Source organism: Camelina sativa, chromosome 8 (assembly GCF_030686135.1).
Source record: "Camelina sativa cultivar CO46 ecotype springtype chromosome 8, ASM3068613v1".
NCBI classification, from domain to species: domain Eukaryota; kingdom Viridiplantae; phylum Streptophyta; class Magnoliopsida; order Brassicales; family Brassicaceae; genus Camelina; species Camelina sativa.
Window position 1 is genome coordinate 12,801,027 of NC_141887.1, and position 12,500 is coordinate 12,813,526.

The window sequence follows — 12,500 nt, forward strand, 5'->3', positions numbered from 1 at the left end:
GTTTCGATGTCCTCTTTCTTTCCTCTGGTGTTGAGTGTGTGTTGCTCGTCACCTTCTTCAGTTGCTATACACAGGTTAATTTGGGTTTTTTTTTTACTGTTTTTCTTGGACACCATTGTAATTGGGCTGTGCACGTAACAGAAAGCAGAATGAATGATGTGGAATAGAGAACGATTATTATTGGACAAAAATATTGAGTTGTATTAATCCTTATAATTTGATTGACTAACCGTTTTAACTAAAAAGCTAAGGTGTCAAAACTGGAGAGAAACACATCCAGTTTTTATTGTATTGATTAGAACATCAATGGCATAAGAATAACTTGATACAAATGTTGTTGAGCTTTTAAGCTATTACTGATTAATGACATGTGCACATGGAAGACCTGATTATATGGGATGTAACGTACTTCCTTAACATCAAACAAATGCACCATCTACTACAATAACCAAAACATTTCTTTCAATGGTTTCCGTCACACTTATTGACACTGTATAATATGCCTTGCGGGGCTAGATAGACACATCAATTCACACATTCGTCTTCCCAATATTGGCATTATGTAAAATGCAGAACATCAACTTGCAAATATCACACCAAACTAAAACCATAAGTTTCTTTTCTTGTATTTGGTTCCATTACACCATAGTGTCCCCAAAACTATTGAACTTTGTTGTGTGAGTTCTTCACTATATAAAATATACATGGCCTTTCTCTCCACACTTGACAGAAGCAAGGGAAGTTGTATGTACATTGTAAATGTTTAGTCTTTGATTTTCCCGAGTTATATTAAGGTAACATGAGTCTCTTTTAGAGCTAAAATAATGTGCCTTCTCAATTGAACAAGACTTTCTTACAAAAGAATTGTCCCCATTAAACGAAAGAATAAACAACTGTGGCCAAACCCAAAAGAGAGAAAAGTTAAAACCTTACATATTACCAACAGAGTTAATCCAATGCATGTCCTTCCTTTGTGAAACCGATCTATGTTCAATGATGTATTGTATTCTTTTGGGTCCAGACCCTTTCCTTAAGTCTTTTTCTTCTCCATGTCCTGTCTTCTACAACGTTCTCTCTACAAGCACTACTTCAGTCTCTTCGAGTGTCATTCAACTTGTTCTCCAATTAGATCTAGACCCACCAGTAAGAAAGATATTCCTTGAAACAATAGGAAGTAAAAATGGATTCCTTGCGCCGATAAAAGACTCCGAGTTGCTGCCGTCAGTAACAGGAACGCTAGTGATAGCTCTTTCATATATATCCTATTGTGCTTCTTCTTCTTCTTCTTCTTCTTTGTCTTTTCAGCATTTTTCTCAGCTTCTGTTTCGGGAGCAGACACACCTCTCTGATGTTTCGTTTTCTTTCCATCTTTTTCAACCAAAGCAGCTAGATCTCCTTCAGATGATCGTCCTGATTTTTTTGTAACAACCCATTCATATGCACTTCCTAGCTGAAAAAGACCCGAAACCATTGCGTTGAACTTGGTGACAGACATTGTGTTCTCAAAGAGAAGGTACGGGACGATAAATGGAAATGATTTTGGAGCGGGAAGGATGTTGAGGAACGACATTGTGGCAGGTATGTAGCAAACAACCCAAGCGGGAAGCTCAGCCTCGGGCACAAACATAGTCATTGGCAGGAGTATACAAAAGAGGGTGAATGAGTAGAAGGGCAAGATTAGCTTCCTCAGGAGGAAGAAAAGAAATATCAAATTGAACTTCTTGCCTATGCTTATCTGCAACACACACACACACACACATAAGGTATCAGAAACCACACAAGTATTACAACATATGATATAGAAACAAGTCCGTTCGGGATACCTTTGATTTAATGACAGCGGGCAAACAAAGACGAAATAGTTGCATAGGTCCTGAATGCCATCTGTGTTGCTGTTTTCTGTAAGCTTCATAGGATTCAGGTAATTCACATTGGCACTGAGAGAGAGACACACAGTTTTATGACATCAGCCAAGAATCAAACAAACAGTTTAGTAACAACAACTAACATAGTTCTTGGTAGTTGGCTACAATACCTCAACATCGTTTAGGAAAATGAATTTCCATCCATGAAGGTGAGCACGAACAGCAATGTCCATATCCTCAACAGTGGTTCTCTCGAGCCAACCACCAGAGTCTTCCAAAGCCTTGATCCTCCACACACCAGCAGTGCCATTGAATCCAAAGAAATTCAAAAACACACTGTTCACTTGCTGTTCAACCTCAAAGTGGAAAGCCAAGTTAATGTTCTGTAATCTTGTCAACAAGTTCTCTTCTTTATTCACAAACGACCATCTCGCCTGAACCAATCCTAGTTCCTCATTGTCCTGTTATAAAATACAAAAACACACCTTATTCAGTGCATAACCTTTTTTTGAATCAAAAATTTCACACCCCCCCCCCCCCCCCAAATTTTACAACTTTACCTTAAAATGAGGAATTGTCTTTTTGAGGAAATCAGGTAGAGGTTGAAAATCAGCGTCGAAAATGGCAACGAATTCGTAGTCTTTGACATAACTACAGTTCATAGCAGACTTGAGATTACCAGCTTTGTAACCTTCTCTGTTAACACGGTGACGGTACACAATGCGTGCACCTCGCTCCTGCCATTTATGAACCTCTTCTTTGATCAAACTCTGCGTTGTTGGATCATCGGAATCATCCAAAATCTGAATCAAAATCTTCGTTTTTGGCCAGTCTAGATTACACACAGCCGCAATTGATTGCTGATAAACCTGTAAAAAACAAAACTTGGTTAAAAAAAAAATCTACAGAGGAAACAAAAACCAAGTTAGTACTGATTTAATTACCTCTTTCTCGTTACACATAGGGATCTGAACAAGAACCATAGGGAGAAAACAACCATTATCACCAGATTCAAGATCAGAGATAGCATCCGGTTTAAGAACCGGTTTAATCTTCTTGAAACGGATCCAGAAACAGCCAAGACAAAGAATGAGTCTATCAAGACTCTGAATAAGGAAGAGAACGATGCAGGCATTAGCAAGAAACTGAAGCGGAGGAGCAAGATACTCAACACGAAGCAAAACCCATCTCGTGTAAGCCCAATCAAAGAAGCCTTTCACACCAAAAGGTGTAGTGAAGATAAACTGAAGCTGAAGCTTCGAAGTTCCAAAGTGCCAACCTTTGAAATAGGCAGCGATCTCGAAACACAGAAGGATTAACGAAAGCCATAGAAACACTTTCAAGCAAGAGTAGAAAAGTTTCGATTTTTTCGCAGGGTTTTGCTTCTGTGACGAGACCTCGGAATCTGTACGGCCGGCTGCGATACGGCGACGTACGGCTGTGCCTAGAGCGATTAATGCTGAGCCGAGTGAAGTGAGACAACCTGCGGCACGGTGAGCTTTGAGAAGGAGTACCCAAGTGAGCTGTCTCGCGTTCTTGTTTCTTGATTTCTCACGGCTTCTTACTAGGAAATCTTCATCGGAAGGTGATTCAAGTTCCACCATTGACCAGTTGTTAGGGTTCTCCATTTTGACGACCACTGGTGTACCTTTACGGTTGTTGTTTCCTTTAGCCCACCATTCAAACTTTGGTGCCATTTTTTGGATTCTTAAGAGACACTTAAAAAAAGAGAGCTATAAATTGGATCTCATTGCCAGCAACGAAGATTGAAGGAGACGCGTGTTACTGTAATAATAACGAAAGGGCAGAGAAGATGTAAGGAGAAGAAGAGAGAAAAAAAAAAAAAAACCTCTGTTCCCGAGATATATTGAGAGAAAAGAAAATGTTGGTTGTACTGAGAAAAATGAGAAACTCTGAAGAAAAATTTAAAAGAGAAGAGACAAAGAGAGAAATTTAAAAAAAATAAATAAAAAGTGGTAACAGCTCAACACGTTTTTTCTTTCTTTTTTTTTTTTTTTAAAGAAGAGTTTGAAGAATATACAAAAATCCAGAAGAATAAATTGAGAGGAACAACACCAAATGGTCAAATTTGTTCTTTTTTTTTTTAATGTCTTTTATTCTCTTTTGTTCTTAAGAGAATATAAAACAGAAAAGGTGACGTTGAGGAAATTTGTAGATTGTCAGATCAATTAGAGGTGTTAGAAAATAAGGAATGGGATCAAATCAGATTAATTCAAAAGACTTGTTTTGGATTTGTAGACAAAAACAACAAAATATTGCAAAAGCTGTCTTTACCAAAATTTCTTGGCCTTGTTCTTGTTCTTCTTCCAAAAATACTTGCACTTTAATCTTCAGTGATGTTTGGTACAATGTACACAATTCGAATCTTTGATATTCCGCGTGCGATATTAACTGGGAAGATTATGGAAGTTAATGATCACACGTGAAACGAGAAAAAAAAAAGATAATAATCTAAAACCAATATCGTAATTTCTGAACAATATCCGCAAAAAGGACAAAACGTAAGGAAGAAGAACAATAAAAATAGAAATATAGATTTTCAGGATATGGATTTTTGTTTTGCTGTTTTTTACTGTGGTTAAAATTCTAATGAGTGGACGAGAAGTAAAGAAAAGACCAAGTCTTTTGCCACACCGTTCATTTAGACATTTGCCTCCTAATATGGCGCTTTTTGGTTTTTTTTGCTGATTGTTTTTCCGTTTTGTAATTTAATCCTTAATGATTTGTACACATATCATTACTACTATTCTCTTAGTCTTGTCTTTATCCTTTTAAATCGATAATGTCTCCCTGATTTTTCTGTTGATTTCTAAATGTAAGATATTGTCTAGGTGTTTACAATCGTTGAGGATAATATGATTCTTGTCCACTCTAACAAAATGTTTCAACTCATGAGCACCTAAAAATATGGATACAAGAAAACTAAATGAAATAAAGAAAAATGCTTAAATATAGAAATTTTGAAGAATTAAGATAAAAAAACCTTTGCCCCAAAAAAAATCTTAGAGATAAAAAAATTAAGAAAAACTATTAGAGTTTATGTTAATCATAACTTAATTAATTAAAAATTAAATAAATAGTAAAAAATAAAATGATAAAGATTAAATTAAATTTATACTTCTTATTCTTAGTTAAAAATCTATTTCACACAGTATTTAATACATGTATATATCACACTAGACTATTTACTTATTAACAGTACTAGCAATACAAAAAGTGTTTTTGTAAACTATAATTGAGATTTAGAAATATGTGTGTTTGATTAGGCTTTTTTTGTTTTTAATGACTTTTTTTTTGTCATCATAGAATTAACAAAGCCCAATCTATAGTCAATCTTAATTACGCGGGGGTAACACAACTTAGTGTAGTCGAATTTCGATGACATCGGTCATAGAGGTGGTACTGTAACCACTTGACAGTCAAGACACTTTCCTTACTGGCTTTTTTCAAAACTAGAGGAGAATATTTCTTCAGAAGAAATATTTATGAGAAAAACCAATTATTGAAGACAGAAATGTATAAATAGTTGATTAAAATAAGGATATAAAATACTAAAAATGTTCATGCCTCTTTAACTCAAAGAAGGGCAAAAAATTTGGTAATATAAGCTCATCTTTTTTTTTTTTTTGTGCAAAAAGCTCATCTAATAAATTTTAAAAATCTTTTGCCTAATTACTCATATTTTTAGATCATTTACCTACTCCACATATCTATTTTTCTTTGAATATTTGGTATAATTGGTATAATTCAAATTCTAGTATTACTAGATTTTAACCCGCGGTACACCGCATGCATATAATTTTTATTATTATTTATATTTTATATTGTATTTGTTATTTAAATATTGGATGTTTTGCAAATAGAGAAATAACTAAATTTCACGACCATTTGTGCGGCTAAATGTTTATATTAATTTTTTAACCCGTAATATATTTCATGACCATTTGTTTGTTATATATAGTTTGTTTTGTTTAGTGTTTGAGATTCTATTTTGATTTTTAAGTATTATAACAAAAATAAGAGATTTAAATACATAATAAGTCATTTATACGCTATAATTAAGTGACATTTTTCTTAATGATTTAATTGTTTTACACAATCTTAGTTAAATCAATTTAATTTTATATGTCAAGTATTTTAATATTAATAGTGTTTACAAATAATAAAATGAAGATTTAACCCGTGTTAGCACAAAAATAATGATATTTTATTAATTCTAACATGTTTTTTTTTATAACTCATTTACTATATAACCATATTATATAGTATTTTAAACTTTTTTAATTTTACATATTCGTTATATTTTAAAATTTTATTAGGTTTATATATATTAATTATAATATTTAAATAAATTTGAATCGAAATTCTTCTTACATTAAGAATCAAAGCTCACAGATTTTAGAAAACAAAATGTGAATCAAATTGTTGTTTTCTTTGTTTGCAAATGATTAAGAGATATAATATTTTCAAAACATAATAGAAGATGTGGTTAAATATATCATAGTTTTTGTTTTTATATAGATTTTGCTGTCTTTTTTTGTTGGAATTAAATGTAAAATATTTAGGAAACAAAATCTGAAGTAATGCTATTTTTAAAAATTTGTTTAGGGATTAACTTTGTAAATAAATACAAATAAAAGGATAGAATCCAAAATGTATTTAAAAAATGTATATATAGATTAATGTGGAGTACAATTTGGTATTCTCTAAAAAAGAACGTTTGAATTAGGTACCGAAGAGACACTCCTACGGAGACAAAAGAAAAAAAACTTTGAAGCCACACTTTTGATTAATTCTTTGTTTTAACCAAAGTTTTAGTCGATATTATATTAATCTATTCCTTCATCCAAAAAGGGACATGTATCATGATGTATGTAGGATTTGATTCATGAATACAAAGGATCGTCTTTCCAATAAAAACAAGACTTAACGTAAGTTTGCCGCCACCAAAGTATCGTCTTTCCAATAAAAACAAGACTTAACGTAAGTTTGCCGCCACCAAAGTATTTAATGATCAGTATCTCTCACCTTGAACTAAAATTATTTAGCACACTAACTAATTTAATAATTAAAAAACTAAATAAATTTTAATTAAGGTTTTTTAAAAATAGTTGTTTGAAACATATATCCTATTTATAATAAAATAGAAGTACACAATATTGTTTTGTAGATTATATAATTTTAATAAATGGGTTACAAATAAGTTATATATTAATGATAGATTAATTAGTTACAAATAGGTTATACCGAAAATCTTAAAGAGAATATTCTAAAGAATCATATCATCTAACTTATCATATTAATTTTCTTTTTTAAATTATTCGTCAAATAAAATCTTTTGATATCTAACTTAACGTATTAATTTGTTAATTATCATTATACTTCACCTTTCATTTTTATACATGAGTCTATTTTGTGAAACAAATAAATTATCATATTATTTATTATAATTAAAAAATAGTTTTATTTCTGGATATACCATAAGTTGAGTTTTTAAAAATAAATATAAATTTTTCAATCTATAACATATTCAAGATTTAGTAATATTATTCTTTAAAAATAATATCTATTGAATTAAAATTTTTACTGAGTAACGGGTCAAAATTTAAATATTTAAATTCAAATTCATATTTTTTTTTGTTGAATTTTATAATTTTATATAATATAATAAACTTTAAATAATTTATTTTCAAATATTTTTAATATATTGAAACTTGATATAAAAGTTAGAAACTAGAAACACTCTAAATTGATTTGTTATGGCAATGTCAATAATATGTCACTATAATATGAAAGAATTTCAAGAAACCAAGTATATTAAAACAAAAATATAACAATATATTAAATTACTCATAATATAATAAATCGCTTTTTAAAAACCAAATTTACAAAATTATGTCTTATAATGACATTCAAGTCATGATGTAGAATATACATTGTTGAAATAATTTCACATATATAATCTAATACAACATATTAAAATTTTATTTTAAAATATAAAATATATTAAATTTTGTATAAAATAAAATTTGTCCAGCGTTATAGCACGGGTACTTATCTAAAATCATTAACAATATAAAACTTACAAAATAGATGTTTTTTTTCAAGCCATTATATTTAGCATATAATTTTATTGCATAATGTTTTATCCAAAAAAACTTTTAAAAACAATCACATAAATTATATTTTATATAAAAAATAAAATATAAATAAAATGAATTTCAACCCGTGCTCTAGCACGGGTCTTAATCTAGCATCATACAATATACAAACAATTAAGATTAAACAATGATTAGTATTATTTCTTTATAGACCCAAATAAAAGTTCTTAGTTTATAAATACTAAGATTAGCATTAGATTTAATAATAGATATTCAGAACTAAAATATGATTTATTACCTCATCATTATTGAAATACTATTTTGACAATTAAATGAAAAATTTGTTGAAGCATAATCAAATCTCGCATCATAATACATTTACATAACACAACACATTTATATAAGTTAGTTGTTTGATTAAGGGACACAAGCTATTTTGTTTTACAGTTGTGTCTTAGATCAAAGAGTCGTGTATGATCAGTTATCACACAACACAATGGTTCGGTTCATATAAGTATACATCAAGTCTTTGTAACACAAAACAATCGAGTAATACATTCAAATTTCAGATCAATAAAAGTATTACTTTCATAATCATTTTTTTTCATCATCGTAAACACTAAAACACATCAACATCAACATGGTATCAGAGCTTTACGATTGAGAGGACAATAGAGAAAACACTAAAAGAGACAACAAGAGAGATCATATAATCATCAGAAAAAAGCAGAGACGATGCAAGACTCCTCACATCAAGTGATCCTTATATTCTATGGGGAGAAGTACGACTTCTGGAGCATCAAGATGGCGACCATTCTTAGGACCAGAAAACTATGGTCTGTGGTTGACGAAGGCGTGCCGGCTAGACCGGTGCAAGAGGGATAAACTCCTGAAACTGCAAGAGCAAAGACGCTCAGAGAAGAAGCAGAGGCAAATGATACAATGGCTTTGCAAATTTTGCAAACTGCCGTAACCGATCAAATCTTCTCACGAATCACAGCAGCATCATCATCGAAAGAGGTTTGGGATGCGTTGAAGGATGAATACCAAGGCTTTCCACAAGTCTGATTGGTTAAACTCCAATTACTGCATAGAGAGTATGTAAACCTAAAGATGTATGACAACGACGACATCAAGACATTCACCGATAAGTTAATTGTTTGGGAAAATCAATTAACTCATGATGGTGAAAAGAAATCAAACTCTAAACTCATACATAAGATACTCATCTCTCTCCCAGCCAAGTTTGATAGCATTGTTAGTGACCTAGAGCAAATTCATGATTTGGATGCACTAACAATGTCAGAACTTCTTGGTATCTTAAAATCACAAGAAGCGAGAGTTACTGCAAGAGAAGAAAGCACAAGTGAGGGAGCATTCTATGTTCTCTCAAAAGGAAGAGAATCCGGTTTCAAACGTTTCAACACCAAACGCCATATCTATCATGACAAGAAGTGGTGTGGTTTTTACAAGAGCAACAACCACATAGAGGAAGAGTGTCGAAACGGGGCTGCAGACTCGCTCTTGTTGATTTTCTTCTTCATTATTCTCATTATCATTAATTTGCGGCACAACATGACTACAAATTCTCTCTTGTTGATTTCTTGGATCTTTTGTGTCATTGATGGGTAGGACAACGATCTTATTGACTTCCTCTTGTCTATCCAAATTCCACTTCTTATTCTCTTCAAACTCCACATCTCGACACTTCAATTTTCTCATTCTCCAAGATGAGGATTCTATAGCCTTTATATTGATTGTTATAGCCACAAGAATTCCACGCTTCGTCTTAGAGTCTAGTTTTCTCCTTTTCTGATCTAGAATATGCACATAACACATGCTTCCAAACATCTTCAATTGTGACACGTTTAGCTTGTGTCCACACCACTTCTCCATTGCATCATGTCGTCTTCGATTGCTTTTGAGGGTAAACGGTTTTGTTGATAAGCTAAAGTATATACAGCTTCTGCCCATAACTTGAGCGATAATCCTTGCTCCACAAGCATTGTTCTTGCCATCTCCATCAAATATATGTTCTTCCGTTCTGTTTCACCGTTTTGTTGTGGTGAGTAAGAAAAATTCACTTGCCTATTGATTCCTTATTCGTCACAAAATTGGTTGAATTCTTGAGAAGTGAATTCACCACCTCCATCGGATCTTAACGTCTTGATGGTACAATCTGGTTGTTTTTCCACCATCGCTTTGAATTTCCTAAATGTTGAGAATGTCTCCGACTTTTGTTTTAGGAAGTATACCCAACACATGTCAGTATAATCATTCACAAACAATAAAAAGTAACGGCCTCCATCAAGTGATTTAGTGTTGCGTCGGCCCACATACATCAGTATGCACAATCTCAAGCTTTTCTTTTGTTTTCGTTTAAGATTCTTTTGGAAAGCTTTTGCGTGACTGCTTCCCAAGGTTACCTACCTCACAAACTTCCTTCTTGACTTTAAAACTCGGTAACCTCTTTACCAAGTCCTTGTCTTGCATTTGTTGCAATAGCTTGCTGCTTACATGGCCAAGCCTCTTGTGCTATGTTTCCTCCATTTGTGCATTTGTCGTCATGGTTTCTTCTTCTACTGAACTCAACTTGATCTTGAAGCTTTTGTTCGTCATCTGAATATCCATGATCTCCTTGCCATTTCCATCTTGGATGATTGATGTAGTAGTACTTTTACTTCAATTAAATTATCAATCCACAATTTGCATTAATCAACTCACTAGGAATGCAAAAGATGCTTAATCTAAACTTAAACAGATGTAGGTTCTTTTGTAAAAATCTTAACTAACAAACTGATTCAAAGAAAGAAAACAAGACAATTTAAACAATGCAAACTCAAAGAAACATGACACAACTAGAAACAGACATTAAATCAAGATTAAACAAGTGAACTTGGGGCAAGGTAATTGACTTGGGAGATAGCTAACCAATCCTAGATGTCTAAGCAACAATCAAGAACAATCCCATGGCTAAGAACACATATGCAAATCAATCCATTTCCATGATAAAGATCCTATGCTAATCAAGTGATAATCAACAATTTCCAAAGGCAATCACAAGGTAAGCATGCATTATAAACAAGTCTAAATACCACTAAACACCCTAATCATCAATTTTCATTGGCTAGTTATGCAAAACTCTTGAATAGTTTGGTTCAGGAATTTCATCAAACACCTTCTGGACATGGAAATCCTAATGTCTAGATTCAAGCTTGATCAAGGCTATCTAGCATTATTAACACTAAACAAGATAGGAAACACATAAATAAAGCCCTAGACATCAAAGATCAATCATCTATCTCCCTAATCTACCAAGCCCAAAGTTCTAAAGGATCTACTCACTCTTCATCATGATCACACAAAGGAAAGAGTTTGATCTTTGTGAAATCATAATAAGAGATTATAGATTAAGAGATTTGAAGAAGAAATTGCTATTAAGAACTTAAAAGTACTCAATCATTCAACAAACCAAGAGTAAACAAGTTTAAGAACCCTAAAAAGCTGCTAAAACAAAGGTAAAACAAAGATAAGTGTCCCCTTAATAGGGTTAGAGTATTTATAGGAAAATAGAAGGGAACCCGGGTCAACCCAAAAAAAAGTTGGTCAAACCCAGACCAAAACTAAACAAGTGTTGACTTAGGCGGCTATGGGGACGGCTTGACCGATTGGTGAGATCGCGTGGCTCCATCGGCCACCACTTGGCCGATTGGATTGGCCGCGTGTGGCTCCTGATCGTCGCCTAAGTGGGTTCAATCGACCAGACTTGGACCAATTGAGGGTGGCTGATGGCTTCACGCGGGCAAGGTTTGGCCGCGGGAGGTGGCTGATGGCTTCAAGCGGGCAAGGTTTGGCCTGGGGAGGTGGCCGCGTGTGGCTCCTGATCTTGACGTCGAGGAGTGGCATTAGGCAGAGTTTGGCCGATGGGAGGTGGCCGATGGCTTCAAGCGGGCATGGTTTGGCCAATGGGCTAGGCCGGTGATGCTCCCTGATCTTGTGCCATTTCTCCACTTCACTCTTCTTTGCTTCTTTGCACCAAAACAAGTCCAAATGCTCCAAATGTGATGGGATTACTCCTAGAACCTGAGAGATAACACACTAGATGCATATGCTGCTAAAACAACCTAGAATGACAAGATTATGCAACAAAACTATGCAAAAGCAAGGCTTAAAACCCAACAAAAACACAAGATATCAACTCCCTCAAACTTATCTCTTGCTAGTCCTCAAGCAAGAACCAAACAAAAAGTGAGAGAGAGGTTTGAAAAAAAAAGATTCAGAACCAAAAAGTATCAACAAAAGATTCAAACCACAGTCCTTAAATGTAATTCAATGGTGCTAAGATCAATCAAAGTCCTTACAAATATTTTTCTATTCTTATCACAATGCACCACTCTAATTCACCTTCTATCTATTGGTAAAGACTTGCAATCCTATTGAACATCTCTTTCACATTCATTAAAGTGTTTGGTGTGATCTTGCAAATAGAAAATGAATCAAGCTCAATTGGTTT

General features: G+C 33.2%; 1 protein-coding gene across 2 annotated transcripts; it reads right to left on the reverse strand.

The window, feature by feature from the left end:
- Positions 1–808: 808 nt before the first annotated feature.
- LOC104707148 (putative xyloglucan glycosyltransferase 12) lies at positions 809–4,513 on the reverse strand. 2 transcript variants are annotated; one of them, XM_087461449.1, is made up of 6 exons: positions 4,161–4,513; positions 2,810–3,650; positions 2,426–2,734; positions 2,036–2,326; positions 1,824–1,937; positions 809–1,735 (listed from the first exon to the last, which is right to left on the reverse strand). In XM_087461449.1, exons 2-6 carry the CDS (start codon positions 3,560–3,562, stop codon positions 1,106–1,108), a joined length of 2,097 nt encoding a protein of 698 aa, XP_087317575.1. In that variant the 5' UTR covers positions 3,563–3,650; positions 4,161–4,513; the 3' UTR covers positions 809–1,105. The 2 variants fall into 2 exon arrangements, with proteins under 2 accessions (XP_087317575.1, XP_010421731.1); XM_010423429.3 differs by having other exon boundaries at positions 2,810–4,466.
- Between the last annotated feature and the right edge of the window lie 7,987 nt (positions 4,514–12,500).